This window comes from Gorilla gorilla, chromosome 17, assembly GCF_029281585.2.
Source record: "Gorilla gorilla gorilla isolate KB3781 chromosome 17, NHGRI_mGorGor1-v2.1_pri, whole genome shotgun sequence".
Lineage (NCBI taxonomy): Eukaryota > Metazoa > Chordata > Mammalia > Primates > Hominidae > Gorilla > Gorilla gorilla.
In genome coordinates, this window is record NC_073241.2 from 78,846,585 (window position 1) to 78,861,682 (window position 15,098).

Below are 15,098 nucleotides of genomic sequence, written 5' to 3' on the forward strand. Positions count from 1 at the left end.
TGTAGGTGTCTTGAAAGTTCAGGTGGCAGGGTAGCTGGCTTTGGTTTGATTCGTGCTTGCGGGGAGCGTCTGTTGGGTCGCTTGTGCTTAGAAGCTGCCGGGCCTATTCCCGCAGGTTGCCAGCCTTTTCCTCTTCAACACTCTTGTGCTCCCCCGACTCTTCCTCTTCCCACTCCTCCTCCCTTTCCTCCTCCTGGCTTTTAGCTTCTCTTCCTCTTGGGTTCTGTATGGCAGCCTTTGCCAGTGGAGGCAGCTTGCCCTGGGGGAGCCAGAGTCAGTCAGCTCTGGGGGAATCAGAATCAGAGTGAGAACTAAGTCAGCTGATAAGCAGTGGAGGGCTGGGGAGCCTCTAAACTGAACCCCATCATCTCATCTTCTAGTCTGCTGAGGTTGTGCCAAATGGTCTGTGTGGGCTTGTGTATGTGTGGGAGGGTTACTGTGAATGAATGGAAAGCCTTGCTTTACTCAACATGTTTCCAACTCTGATGCTAACTAGAAGCATTGCCTAGGGAAGGTCTCATCTCTGGCTCCTCACCTGTAAAATGCTAAAGTTCCTTCTAACTTCTGTGTTCTGGGCCTCTGAGTATGTGTGAGTCATTTCCTTCGTTGCAAAAAGTATTTACTGCATACCTACTTAGTGTCAGACACTATTCTGGGAGCAGGGGAGAGAGCAGTGGACAAAATAGATGGCAATCTGTGCTCTTGTGACACTTACATTTCAGTGGTGGGAAGACAGACAGTGCACTGATTAAAATATCAGTGGTGCTCAGTATTATGGAGAAAAATCAAGCAGAGGAGGAAGGTGGGGCATGTTGGTGGGGGAAGGTGGTGTGATTTTATGATGTGGTCAGGGAAGGCCTTTCTGGAGAAGGTGACCATTGAGCAAAGAGCTGAAGGGGGTGAGAGAAGGAGCCATGAGGACATCTGGATGAGGAACAATCAGAAAGTCCCAGAGGCTGAAGTGACCCAGGCCAAAAGTAGTAGGAATGTACCTAGAGAACTTTGGGGTCAGAGCAGGTCAGACGCTAAGAGGAAGAGTCTTTGTCCATATGTGGGTTTATCCACAGATCTGTCTCAGGAATCCAGGAGACTTCTTTTATCCTAAGTTTCCCCATCTGGCCTCTGCATGAGTGGCTATCTGGGTAGAAGGTGGGGAGTTGTCGAACTCATTATGTCCGTGGTTCAAATTTCTGCTGGTTGGGGCTTTTGTTCATTACTTTCATGACGGTTAACCTGACTTCCGCTCATGTGCATTCAGCAGCATTTTCTGGAACCTTATCCCTCTTACATCTGCTGCATTCTTCCCCCTCTCTCCCTCCTTTCCCCTCCGCCCTCTCCACCACTATATCTCTTTCCTTTTGGTATCTTCTTCCTTTTGCTTCTTAACTCTGAGATAAATGAACTCCAAGATGGTCATTTGGCATCTTTCCCTGCTGGGTGATAGGAGAGTTTGATACTCTAACTTTCTAGCCAGTTATCCAGTGATGCATCCCAGGATGGCTGAAAGAGTGCTGGGTGGGGTCCATTTATGACTTTCTGAAATGGTGTCATGATGACAGCACCTACTTAGTGTTAAGCCACAGTGGCCATCAGTGACATGAGCTGCACTTTGGGAGCAGGGCCGTCTCCTAGGTGGCACTGTGCATGAGCAGTGAAGCTGGAAGGGGGGATTTTTGTTGCTTTTAGGAGTTTCTCCATGGCTTTAGTCATTTACTTAACAAACCAGATGAATGCCTGGCACACGCCATCACTAGAAAGGGCACTGAGGATGCCTGAGTTTCCCTAGATGGGAACACTAGGGGAAGCCTATTTTCCAGCAGGTCAACAGCCTCTTGCCTCCAATTCCAAAATCCACAAACTCTCAAAATTGGAAAATGTGTTTGGTAACTTGTTTGGCAGCAAGACCTGGCCTTACCTGGTCTGAACTTATTTGGCAGCAAAAACCTGGCCTGAGGTAACAGGAGGCTATTGGTTATCTTTATATTTGCCCTCAAATGTGAGTGGTTATGTATTCTCTGCAGAAATATTAGGGTGTTTGATCCAGGGGGAATAGCCCAGGCCCCACTGGCAGCATTATATAATATATAATATTATATTATATATAATATTATATATATTATATAATATAATATATAATATAATATTATATATTATATTATATATATTATATAATATAATATATATAATATAATATATATTATATATATTATATATATTATATTATATATTATATTATATTATATATATTATATTATATATAATATTATATTATATATATAATATTATATTATATATTATAATATATATAATATATTATATATAATATTATATAATATATATAATATTATATATAATATTATATATATTATATTATATATAATATTATATAATATATATTATATTATATATAATATTATATTATATATTATATTATATATAATATTATATTATATATATTATATTATATATAATATTATATTATATATTATATTATATATAATATTATATTATATATATTATATTATATATAATATAGAACTTCTAAATTCTGAAACTCACCTGCTCCCAAGCATTTCAGAAAAAGAATTGAGAACCTGTACTCTAAAAGTAGGAAGGAAGTAGAACTCCTTTTGATAGGAAAGAAGAGGGAAATGCAAGAGAGAGATCTATTTATTTCAGAGTGACAGTAATTAATACTAGTGACTAATTAATACTCTTTAAGTATAAATGAGATGTCCTTTTTTATAAAATGTTCACAGTTTTTCTGGGAGGTGAAAAGGGAACATTCAGCAGATGTAAAAACCAAAACCCAGATGGCTTAAGCAATTTGCTCACGACTGAACTAGAATCAGACCCCAGGTCTCTCACTCCGCAAGTCTGCTAGATGCACCCACGCTCTGTTCTGTCTCCCCAGATAAGCTCCACAAACCCAAAGCTATACAGACTGAGGTCAAACCATCTGTGAGGTTTAACCTCCGCACCTCCAAGGACCCAGAGCATGAAGGATGCTACCTCTCCCTCGGCCACAGCCAGCCCTTAGAAGACTGCAGTTTCAACATGACAGCTAAAACCTTTTTCATCATTCACGGATGGACGGTGAGCCCGGGGAGAGAGCTCTGTGGCTTTGTATAAGATTTGATTCCCTTTGTTTTGGTCAATTAGAAAGAATTCTGGTGTTTCCAGATTCCAAACCCTCTTCCCCGCTTTCCTTGTGGGCTGCTTGTATTTCAGACAGCTGTGAAGAATGTAACGGGCATTCACTAAGGGGCAATCTGGACTCCAGCAGGGTGGTATTAATGGTGGCATACAACGGGCTTTCAGAAAGTGGCTCTCCTGAGGGCAGCAGCCCAGCTCCACTGGCTCTTAAGGACCCCTCTAATTACACTTAATTACGCTGGTCAACCACTGCCTGGAGGGGGCTGTCCTGCCGTGAGAGCTGAGCTTAACTAAAGCAACTTGACTGGCTCTGAGAACCTATGAGTAGCCAGCTGGCCTGGATTGCTGACTGCCCTTGGCATAGTGCCCTCCTGTTTGCATAGAGATAGCCCCGTTTAAAGGCACTGGGGCTCTTTATGTGCCCTAGCTGAGCAATTCACATTGAAAAGCCCATGACAAACTTCAACAAAAAAGGGCTTTAGTGCTCAGCTTCAGAAGCTTTTGACCAGCCAGGAATTTATTCATTCATATAATGACAGTCTGTAGTGAAATGGCACTATTAAGTGAGCAGATTTCTGCCTGGGCTAATTGGAAGGGGACAGTCCTCCTCTTAATGATGAGAAATTCATATCTGTTACATGCTTTTGGGGTCTTTAAATCTGTCATCCATGGTTGAGGTCAGGGGCAGGAGAGGGTAGGTGCCTGCCTACCTAGTTGAATGAAGAGATGATTAAGAGCCTGTCTAACCCTGCTCATCACACAACCTACAATCAGAATCATATGTGTGAATCTTTTTAAGGCCCCCTGTCAAAATGCAAATACAAGCTGCCTGCAACTTACAAGTAGGTTGCATTCCAGAAAGTTCTTTTGTAATCTGTTTGGAACTTGGAACAGCAGTTTCCCATAGAAGCAAGATTGTAAATGGTGTTTGGGTTCCCAGGCTAGGCACAGAAAATCTATTTATTTGATAATGTGCCTGTGGATAGGCTTACAACTGGACCTAGTCACCATTTATAACTTTGTTTCTGTGGGAAAATATGTTCTGAGTTGTAATTTGGGATTCCGGGGACAGATTTTCCCTACTCTGGGGTCAAGAGGGATGGCAGAGATGGGTTGTGGGAAGGGGTCATTTGTTAACGCTGCATTCACCTAGGAGACAGCATCTCCCTGCGTCTCTAAGAGAGAAGCTAATTCTCCAGGGCAACCCTCCCTAGCTGCCTTTGAAGGATGGACCAGGCCACTTGCCTGCCTGTAACAGGGACTCAGACCAGCCTCATGCCAGTATCACCCTTAACATGTATCTCATAGTGGCCCTAACAGACAGTGGGGCAACAGTATAGGACATTAGCTAGGAAAGTTTTGATGGGAAATACTGGGGATGTAAAGAGCAATGGAAGACAAATACCTGCGTAGTGATTCTGCCTGTGCTGGTCCTGCTCATGTGCAAATGTTTGGTCCCTGAGCAGCCAATGTGCAGGTTCTAAAATTGTCTGGGGGCACTGGGCATGGTGGCTCACGCCTATAATCCCAGCACTCTGGAAGGCCTAGGTGGGAGGATCGCTTGGGCCCAGGAGTTCAAGACCAGCCTGGGCAACATAGTGAGACCCTGTTGCTGCAAAAAGTTTAAAAATTACCCAGGCATGGTGGCATATGCCTGTAACCCAGTCACTCTGGAGGCTGAGGTGGGAGGATCACCTCAGCTCAGGAGTTGGAGGCTATCATGAGCTGAGATTGTTGTCAGTGCACTTCAGCCTGGGCAACAGAGTGAGACCCTGAGTCAAAAAAAAAAATTAATTGGGGAGAGGGTCATATAGAAAGGAATTCCATATTTTTTAGGATTTCTGAAACCAAGAATAAAAAATAACTTCCACTTTTCTCTGCAGATGAGCGGTATCTTTGAAAACTGGCTGCACAAACTCGTGTCAGCCCTGCACACAAGAGAGAAAGACGCCAATGTAGTTGTGGTTGACTGGCTCCCCCTGGCCCACCAGCTTTACACGGATGCGGTCAATAATACCAGGGTGGTGGGACACAGCATTGCCAGGATGCTCGACTGGCTGCAGGTACTGGGGGATGAGAGGGAGTCTCCTGTCGCCAGCAGGATCTCAAACCCAATCTTCTTAAGAAATGCAGGTCATGCATCTGTTGCCATGAACTTCTGGAGTCTGATAAAAATCTTTGAGATTAAAAGTTTTATTGAATTATTGTTTGGAATACTTGAAAGCTGGGACTTTTTGAGAGCCTTTTAATTATTGATAGAGCTCTGGATTTTTCCTGTTACTTAATTTGCTGAAAATTGGCCTTATAGGTTGTTTCTTCCTGATCTTAGAAACAGATGCCCTTAGGTTGGTTGGGGATGGCCAGGAACCAGGCCAGGCTTGTGATCTGAAATTCCTACAAAGCCTGCTCTCGTCTCTGAAGCATGGCTGTGCTGAGGGTGGGGAGGGGGTTATTTCAAAAATGCAGCCTAATATCTCTTTTCTTTGAGACGGAGTCTTGTTCTGTTGCCCAGGCTGGAGTACAGTGGTGTGATCTTGGTTCACTGCAACCTCCACCTCCCAGGTTCAAGCAATTCTCCTGCCTCAGCCTCCCGAGTAACTGAAACTACAGGCGCGTGTCACCATGCCCAGCTAATTTTTTTGTATTTTTAGTAGAGATGGGATTTCACTGCGTTAGCCAGGATGGTCTTGATCTCCTGACCTCATGATCTGCCTGCCTAGGCCTCCCAAAGTACTGGGATTACAGGCGTGAGCCACCGTGCCCAGCCTGCCTGATACCTCTTTTATAATATGAAGTGTGGAAAACAGATCTTGAAGTCTTATATTTACTTTTTTTTTTGAGACAGAGTCTCGCTGTCACCCAGGCTGGAGTGCAGTGCCATGATCTTGGCTCACTGCAACCTCTACCTCCTGGGTTCAAGCAATTCTCCTGCCTTAGCCTCCCGAGTAGCTGGGATTACAGGTATGAGCCACCATGCCCAATTAATTTTTGTATTTTTAGTAGAGATGGGGTTTCACCATGTTGGCCAGACTAGTCTCTAACTCCTGACCTCAGGTGATCTGCCTGCCTCGGCCTCCCAAAGTGCTGGGATTAGAGACGTGAGCTACCGCACCCAGCCTATTTACTTTTAATAGGTTAATAATCTGCCTGAGATCAGTGGATTTAGCTGGGAGAAGGCAGGGCAGGGTACACTGTCAAAGCGGCACCATTATCTGGGCAATTCCGGCCTGGCCTTTCTTGTTCCCATGGAATGAGATGAATTCTGGCAGAATTCTGGTCAGGATTCTCGAGCAGTCCCTCTGTCCTCTGCCTAAGCTCTTCTATAGAGTTTGGTTTCCGAGCCATGGGGTTACCTCCTTATCCCCCAGATGAGTGCTCTGACAGGAGACAATGCATCAAGTCTGGGGTCCCACATGGGCTTGTGAGGAGGAGGTTGGCAGCTCCTGGGGCTGGGTGGAGGTCAGGCCTTAGAGGGCAGGCAGAGGGCGTTCTGCTGAGGGCTGTGGTTGGCACTGCAATCTCCAGTGAGTACGGCAGCTTTGACCTCCTCACCACCAGCCTCCCCTCTCTTAGATACTGCCAGAAAGAACAGGAAATGTGTAGGGAACAGCCACATATGCAGCCTCCAGTCATACCCTCCACCCTGTCTCCACACTTGGCATTTGCAGTGCCACCAAGTCCTTTTGGCCTCCCCTAAGCTGGCTGTGACCCACACATGTAGCATCACCAGCAAAGCCAGTGGGGCCCTGGGGAGTCTGTGTGCCCACGGCCCCTGCATCTCCTCCTGCTCCGTGACTGAGTTGTTGAACTGCTGGTGATTCTGGGGGCTCTGGACCCTGCTCTTCTGCTCACATACTTTGGTGACTTTCTATAGGAGAAGGACGATTTTTCTCTCGGGAATGTCCACTTGATCGGCTACAGCCTCGGAGCGCATGTGGCCGGGTATGCAGGCAACTTCGTGAAAGGAACGGTGGGCCGAATCACAGGTGAGCTCCACTTCCATCACTAAAGGGCTCCCTCAGCTGCGCTAAGCCAGAATGCTCCCAAATGAGGCAGCAGAGTGAGTCATAGAAAGTTAGCTTTGGAAGGAACCTGGAAAGCATCTAATTCAAAACTTCCCAAGCGTTTTTAGTCACAGGAAACTTTTTTTTTTTTTCCAAATTGAACTCGCATAGACCCGCAGTATATGAGACACAGAAAGGGGGGTGCTGTGGGTGAAGTGGGGTGGGTATATGGCGGCTTGTGTTAGCCTTGCCAATGTGGGCGTTCCCCTTCCCTATAGGCATCTCAGAGTCTCAGAGCACCAGGGAACACAGTTTGAAAACCATGGGTCTGGTCCAACAGGTGAGGAAACAAACACAGAGAGGTGAGGCAACTTGCCCAGGGGCAAACAGCTAATAACTCAAGAGCGGAAGCTGGATGGAGCCCTGGCCCCAAAGCTTTTGGGTGTTCCCTTCAGGTCTCCACCCAAGGACTCAGGGGGAAAGAATGAATAGTAGATTTTAGTTTGAATTCTGCCTCTGATTTCTATCTTGTCTCCCAATAGCCTCTTTCCCAGTTAAGGTAGCATATTTATGAATGAGAGCTACCAATTTGGAACGGGTGGTTCAACTTTGTAATAAAAGGAACCTTTCTGATATTGGTCCCCAGGGGGTCAATAGAAAATTGAATTTTCCATGTTGAAAACTGCATCTTAGTGAGCTTTTAACGTGAGAGTTTGGATTAAATCATTTAATGATTGTGAAAAGTGTAAAAGGTTTTCTTTCTCATTTTTGGGCCCCTCAAGTATGTACACGGAGCTTCCTCTATGCTACAATTAACGGTAAATTTGTTGCCCTGAACTTCTATCCTTCTTCCAGCATTATTTTATTTAAAATTACCCCTAGCTTCCCCCTTACTCCCAAGATTCTAAGGGTGATCACCTAGAAGGAAAGATCTGAACAATTCCTTTCCCTGCAGTGTTTTCATTTTAAAACAAAACTCAGGCTGGGTGTGGTGGCTCACACCTATAATCCCAGCACTTTGGGAGGCCGAGGTGGGTGGATCACGAGGTCAGGAGTTTGAGACCATCCTGGCCAACATGGTGAAACACTGTCTCTACTAAAAATACAAAAAATTAGCCAGCTGTGGTGGCGGGTGCCTGTAATCCCAGCTACTTGGGAGGCTGAGGCAGGAGAATCGCTTAAACCAAGGAGGTAGAGGTTGCAGTGAGCCGAGATTGTGCCACTGCACTCCAGCCTGGGTGACAGAGCAAGACTCCGTCTCAAAAAACAAAACAAAACTCAGGTAGAAGAGAGTCCTTAGCTAAATAACGATTTGGTAAAGGTAGAATTTCAGATTTCAGTGACAAGCTGATATGGTAGAATTTTAAAAAGAATATTTGTGAAGTTTTCCTGGCTCTCCTGAATCCTGTCCCTGGGCTTGAGTCTAGTATGTGCGTGCACACACATGGGCATGCATGCACGCACATGCCTCTTGATCCAATGACTTGATTCATCCCAGCTTGAGTGCTTTATTTTTGATTTCCAAGACTGTGGGGCTTGAGCTGCCCAAAGTGGGCTATGATTATGTGGCCACCCATGACTGCTCATTAACCCCTTGCTGGTGCAAAGCAGTTTGACTTGAAGCCACTCAGGTTCCATTGTCTGAGCGCCTCTTCCTAGCCCCTGAATGAGAGGTGTGATGTTTCAGATCCAGGCGGCTGAGTTCAAATTGTAGCACACACCACAGTCAGGCCCAGAATGTCAGTAACGATGACAAACTGCAGATCTTGCCTTTCTCTATTTCTAAATCTGAAATGAGATGGGGCTAGGGAGGGAACTTTCCATTTCTTTCCCCCTGCCTGTTTGAGTGGCATCTGCTGGGGTGAGGGCTTTTCTCCTGAGGATGGCAGGGGAGCCAGGCAGAATGCTAATTAGTGCTCTGGGATGTTTGCATGGAGCGTGATGCCCACATGCCCTGAGCATGGTCCCTTCCCTCTGGCCTTTCTCTGTAGAGAAGGGGCCTGGCCTCTGTCCAGTTGCCAAGCAGCACCCCTAACACACGCTGTTGTGTATGTCTGATGGGGGAGGCTGTGTCCTCTCCTTTCCCCTTGGTAGACTTCTCATGGACCTGTGGACAAGGTGATCGCAACTGGTAAGAGGACAGATTGAGGCTTGCATGGGGTCCTGCGTCCAGTGATGCCACTATGCTAAGGCCACCAGACAGTCCTTAGCCTGGGCCTTGCAAGGGTATATCTGAACCCCAATCTTGCTTGGACCAGAGGGTGTGGATGGGGGTTTGCTAGAGTTTTACTTTCTTAGGCTTCTGAGAGAAGCCTGTGATATACTAGGAAAGAGGTCATATATTTATAGTTGAACCTGTGCCTTGTTTGCTATAATCAGGTAAGCAAGCAGATGAATTTATTCAAGAAATGTGTCCATATGTGCAGGCTAGATGCTAGCTAATGTCAAATACCTCATGTGTGGCCGGACGCAGTGGCTCACGCCTGTAACCCCAGCACTTTGGGAGGCCGAGGTGGGTGGATCACCTGAGGTCAGGAGTTCAAGACCAGCCTGGCCAACATGATGAAACCCCATCTCTACTAAAAGTACAAAAATTAGCCGGGCATGGTGGTAGGTGCCTGTAATCCCAGCTACTCAGGAGGCTGAAGCAGGAGAATCTCTTGAACCCAGGATGCAGAGGTTGCAGTGGGCCGAGATCGCGCCACTGCACTCCAGGCTGGGTGACAAGAGTGAGACTCTGTCTCAAAAATAAAAAATAAAAAATAAACAAACAAAAAACACCTCATATATGACAGCTACTCTATGCTATCTCTGAACCACGTAGCAATCCTGAACATTCTACAGAGGGGGAAACTAGGACTCAGTGATTAAGTAAAGGGCCCAATATCCTGGGCCCTGTAAGTAGCAGAGCTGGGACTCAAACCCATGCTGTCAGATTCCAGATCCCATGCACCTCACTGCTGTGCCATGCTGCCTTTCTTCTGTAGACAAAGATAAAGTAGCCAGGCATGGTAGTGCATGCCTGTAATCCTAGCTACTCGGGATGCTGAGGTGGGAGAATCACCTGAGCCCAGGAGGTGGAGGTTGCAGTGAGCCGAGATTGGGCCACTGCACTCCAGCCTGGGCAACAGAGTGAGACCCTGTCTTAAAAAAAAAAAAAAAAAAAAAAAGTAGCTGTTGAACTACAGCAGGCCCTGCCCTGCCAGGCCAGAATGCACAGCCCTGGAAGTTTTGCATGTGTGCATGTGTGTGTGCTCCATTTGCTGGACAAAGCAACTTTGGAGGAGTCTATGACTGAATGGAAGAAGCGGCGGAGGTTCTCTATCTACTCTTTATTTAAGGAGGCAGTTCTCCCTGTCATTCATCCCTAGTTAAAAAAGTTAAATGTGCCACTGCACCCCTGAATCTGTGGGCCACAGATATGTGTCAGGGACAGTCAAAGCAGGGCAGGCAGGCTCTGGCTGGGTAGGTGAAGGCCCAGCCTTGCCTGCCAGCCAGCCTGTGAAACCCCATCAGCTGCCTGCATTCCTCCAGCACAGCCTGGTTTCCATGGCACTGGCCGTCTGGTGGGGACCTTTGTTCACACCAAGTAAAGAGCCTCTCTCTTGTATTGATTGCAAAGCAGAATGTTGCTCTCTCTTTCTCTTTCCTCCAGGGGACGTGGTGAGAGGCAGGGAGAGGCCGCTGTGTCAGTACTGTGGTCATTGCGGCCTCTGAAATGGGTTGTCGTGGGCTATTCTGGGAGCACACTGCTTTTGTACCATCTTTCTTTTGGGTCCTGGGCTAGGGATAAACCCTCAAGCAGCCTGGGCTCCCTTTCTGTCTTGGTTGCACATAAAGTTGTCTAAATTTGGCTGGGTGCGGTGGCTTATGCCTGTAATCCCAGCTACTCAGGAGGCTGAGGCAGGAGAATCACTTGAACCCAGGAGGCAGAGGCTGCAGTGAGCCGAGATTGCGCCACTGCACTCCAGCCTGGGTGACAGAGCAAGATTCCATCTCAAAAAAAAAAAAAAAGAAAAAAAGTTATCTAAATTTTTGGAAACTATTTAGCGTTTCAGCCTCTACCAATTCTCATATGAGTAATGAGTTCTGCAAGTTGACCGTCCACTCTAGACGGTAGCTCTGCCTCTTGTTTATCCTGAAACTACCATCTCAAGTCTCCTGATAGGCTCCCTGGTTCTAATGTGCTGTGGTCTGGTGAACACGGTCGTTACCCATGTCCTCCTTTCAGGAATCTTATTGGTCACATCTCCTCCCAGCCTTGGTGTTTCGAGGCCAGGGTTTCTCAGCCTAGGCAATATTGACATTTGAGGCCAGGTAAGGTTTTGGTGTGGGGTGTGTGTGTGTTGGGATTGACTTGTGCACTGTAGAATGTTTAGCTGCATTCCTGGCCTGGCCCTGCTAGATGCTAGCAATTCTCTCCATCAGAATGGGGGCAATAAAAAGGTCTCCAGGAATTGCCAGATGTCCCCTAGGGGGCAAAGCCACTTGTAGTGGTGAACCACTGTTCCAGAGGCCCTTCCTTTCTGGCACATTTCATCCCTTAACTTTCTCCAGGTCCTTCCTGTGTGTCTGTGGGGCAAAGAGCCGTTCTGGTTGGGATAAATCTGGTTCCCATAATCACTTGGGCTTGGTAATAGTAGCTAATACTGACAGGCACTCAGTCTCTTAAGATCTCACATGGACTTTGAATTAAGGTATAAATTCAGGTTCCATTTTATAAATGATAGTGAAACACAGGGAAGTTTTTCGATATTTGGCCCACAGAATACCTACTTTTAGGATCATCCGGGGAATAAATATCTATTTCTACGTGCCATAATTCATATCTACCCACTAGGAGTTCAGGGACTTGGGAATCTGCATTTTATACTTTGCAAGTTCTCTTTTGGAATGATTTTACATTAATGCAGTTTTCAAATCAAAAGATGGTGAAAGTCTCTCTTACTGCTCTGCTACCTGTCCATGTCCCTTATCCACTCTCTCCCCCAACGCACATGCATACAGGTAACTAGTTGCTTCTGTCTCCTTCCAGATTTTTTTGTAGCTGTATGGTGGAATTTAAATTTAACAAGCTCCCAGTTTCAAATATGAGAACCAGTGCTCTCAACAGTGCCGCTTGCCTGCTCAACACAAAATGTTTGGAGGCAGAAAGGTTTTCTCACGGTGGCTGCAAAACAGAGGAATTCTGGAGGCCTGATGTATGGATTCTCAGTGCATTGGGTGTTCTCTTCTCTCTCACCATTCCACCCCTGGGCCTGACTAAAGGAAGAAGAATAAATTCAGATACAAATAGCTCCATTTGGAGAGACTGAATTCTCCTTCCAGAAGGATGTAGGCAGCTTAGTTATTCTGTAAAAATTCTGCTAAAGTTAAGGACATGAAAGGTGCTCAGTGGCAGAATGAATGGGACAAATGGCTTAGTTTCAGGCAGTCTGAGTTCTTTCTAGAACTGCTTCAGTTTTAACAGGAGCAGTTCCTTGGAGCTGTGTGGCAGTGAAACTTGTGGCTAGTTGACGGGGTTTGGCTGAGGTGTCAGGGTACATGAAGGCTTCAGAAGAAAGTATAAATTCCATAACAGTAGGATTTAATTTCCGCAATGATGTCTTGGAGTCAATTGCATATGGAAATGGGTTTCTTATTTTCTTCCATGCTTTCCATGTCTTGATTCTCCCAGCTGGTCTCAGAAGGCATCTTCATTCTGCACACTCAGACTTAACTTGTAATCAGGACTCACTGACCTGGTGCACCTGACACAGCTGTTTTGGGGCCTCCTTCTGCTGCAGGTTTGGATCCTGCTGGGCCCATGTTTGAAGGGGCCGACATCCACAAGAGGCTCTCCCCGGACGATGCAGATTTTGTGGATGTCCTCCACACCTACACGCGTTCCTTCGGCTTGAGCATTGGTATTCAGATGCCTGTGGGCCACATTGACATCTACCCCAATGGGGGTGACTTCCAGCCAGGCTGTGGACTCAATGATGTCTTGGGATCAATTGCATATGGAAGTGAGTTCCCTCTTTTCTGCTTCGTGTTTGACTCAGTTTATCCCATCTCCTTCAAAATCAGCCAGAGCCTTTAGCGCTGCAGGCACTATTTATTCATTATTCTCACCTCCCACCACAGAGGCCTCCAATGCTGTATGTAATGTTTCTCATTGTTCCCCAAGACTAACCGACCCAGTGGTTCCTGCTTTGCTTTCTCATGCTTTAAGGTCACAGTTGTTATTAATTTCTTTTCTTTTCTTTTCTTTTCTTTTTTTTGAGAGGGAGTTTTGCTCTTGTTGCCCAGGTTAGAGTGCAATGGTGCAATCTCGGCTCACTGCAACCTCCACCTCCCTGGTTCAAGCGATTCTCCTAACTCAGCCTCCTGAGTAGCTGGGACTACAGGCACGTGCCACCATGCCTGGCTAATTTTGTATCTTTAGTAGAGATGGGTTTTCACCATGTTGGCCAGGCTGGTTTTAAACTCTTGACCTCAAGTAATCCACCTGCCTCGGCCTCCCAAAGTGCTGAGATTACAGGTGTGAGCCACCGCACCCGGCTGATTAATTCCTTTTTATGACAAAAGGAATGCACACATTTGTTGAAAAAGAAATCAAGCATTATAGACTTGCATAAAGCAAAAGTGCACTCCCACTCCCACCCCTACTTCCACTCTTCAGATGTAGCCAGTATGAATGCTTTTGTGTGTATCCTTCTAGTCTTTTTTCTTTGCAAATTATTTGCATGCATATTTTTCCCCCAAATCACATTGTTCTGCAACTTTATTTTTATTTTAATTTTTTTCAACTTTTTTTTTCCTGTAATAATATATTATGGATATTCTTTTTCTTTTCTTTTTTTTAAAAGACAGAATCTTGCTTTTTTTTTGAGACGGAGTTTTGCTCTTATTGCCCAGGCTGGAGTTCAGTAGTGCGATCTCAGCTCACTACAACTTCTGCCTCCCAGATTCAAGCAATTCTCCTGTCTCTGCCCCAGTAGCTGGGATTACAGGCCTCCACCACCATGCCATGCCCGGCTAATTTTTTGTATTTTTAGAAGAGATGGGGTTTCACCGTGTTAGCCAGGCTGGTCTCAAACTCCTGACCTCAGGTGATCCATCTGCCTCGGCCTCCCAAAGTGCTGGGATTACAGGTGTGAGCCACTGCACCCAGCCAGAATCTTGCTATGTTGCCCAAGCTGGAGTGCAGTGGCTATTCACAGCTTACTACAGCCTTGAACTCCTGGGCTCAAGCTATCCCCCTGCCTCAGCCTCCCAAATAGCTGAGACTACAGACATGTGCCACTGCATCTTGCTGTTATGGATATTCTTAAATATCAGAGCACACAGATTTACTAACATTATTTTTACAGGCTGTATAATATTCCATAGCATGGATACACTCTATTTTAATTTTTGGTAACATTTTAAAGAAGCAAAACCATTTCACTTAAGTTTTTTCCATTCACTTAACATTTTTCTTCTTCTTCTCCTTCTTCCTTACTATGTTTCCCAGGTTGGAAACAAACGATCCTCCTGCCTCAGCCTGAGATTACAGGCACAAACCACCATACCTGGCTCCAAAATTTATCTTCTGAATGCTTGAGCTTATTCTCAGCAGATTTGGGCTGAACTGAATTTGCTGCTAAAACTGAGGTGTAGGGCAGTGACCAATTTTGGGGGGGTTTCTTATCCTTTTACTGCCTTAGCTGCTGACAGCATTTCCTGTCTTGACCCCAGGCAGCTCTCTCCACTCTGATGCTGTGCCCTCCACATGTCCTGCCCTGTTGCTCAGTCTTCCCCTCTCCCGGTTTAATCCAAGTAGCTCAGCAGGGTTTGGAGGTCCATGCAAGGGGATTTTACTCCCTTCTCAGAATATAGGATGATGGCCTTTCTTTCTTTCCTTTCCTTCCTTTCCTTTCTTTCTTTTCTTTCTTTCTTTCTTTTGATGGAGTT

The 15,098-nt window shown here is 45.8% G+C and overlaps 1 protein-coding gene across 3 annotated transcripts in view; it reads left to right on the top strand.

Annotated features, from left to right (window-relative positions):
- LIPG (lipase G, endothelial type) overlaps nucleotides 1–15,098 on the top strand; it is a 28,296-nt gene that overhangs the window by 806 nt on the left and 12,392 nt on the right. Inside the window, exons 1-5 of one of the 3 annotated variants that reach the window (XM_055368024.2) lie at nucleotides 1,799–1,954; nucleotides 2,915–3,096; nucleotides 5,040–5,219; nucleotides 7,031–7,142; nucleotides 12,947–13,168. In XM_055368024.2, the coding sequence (XP_055223999.1) occupies nucleotides 3,058–3,096; nucleotides 5,040–5,219; nucleotides 7,031–7,142; nucleotides 12,947–13,168 (553 nt within the window). In that variant the 5' untranslated portion in view covers nucleotides 1,799–1,954; nucleotides 2,915–3,057. Of the gene's footprint in view, nucleotides 1–1,798; nucleotides 1,955–2,914; nucleotides 3,097–5,039; nucleotides 5,220–7,030; nucleotides 7,143–12,946; nucleotides 13,169–15,098 lie in introns of those variants that run through there. The other 2 variants (XM_019013737.4, XM_031003816.3) reach the window with 2 other exon arrangements.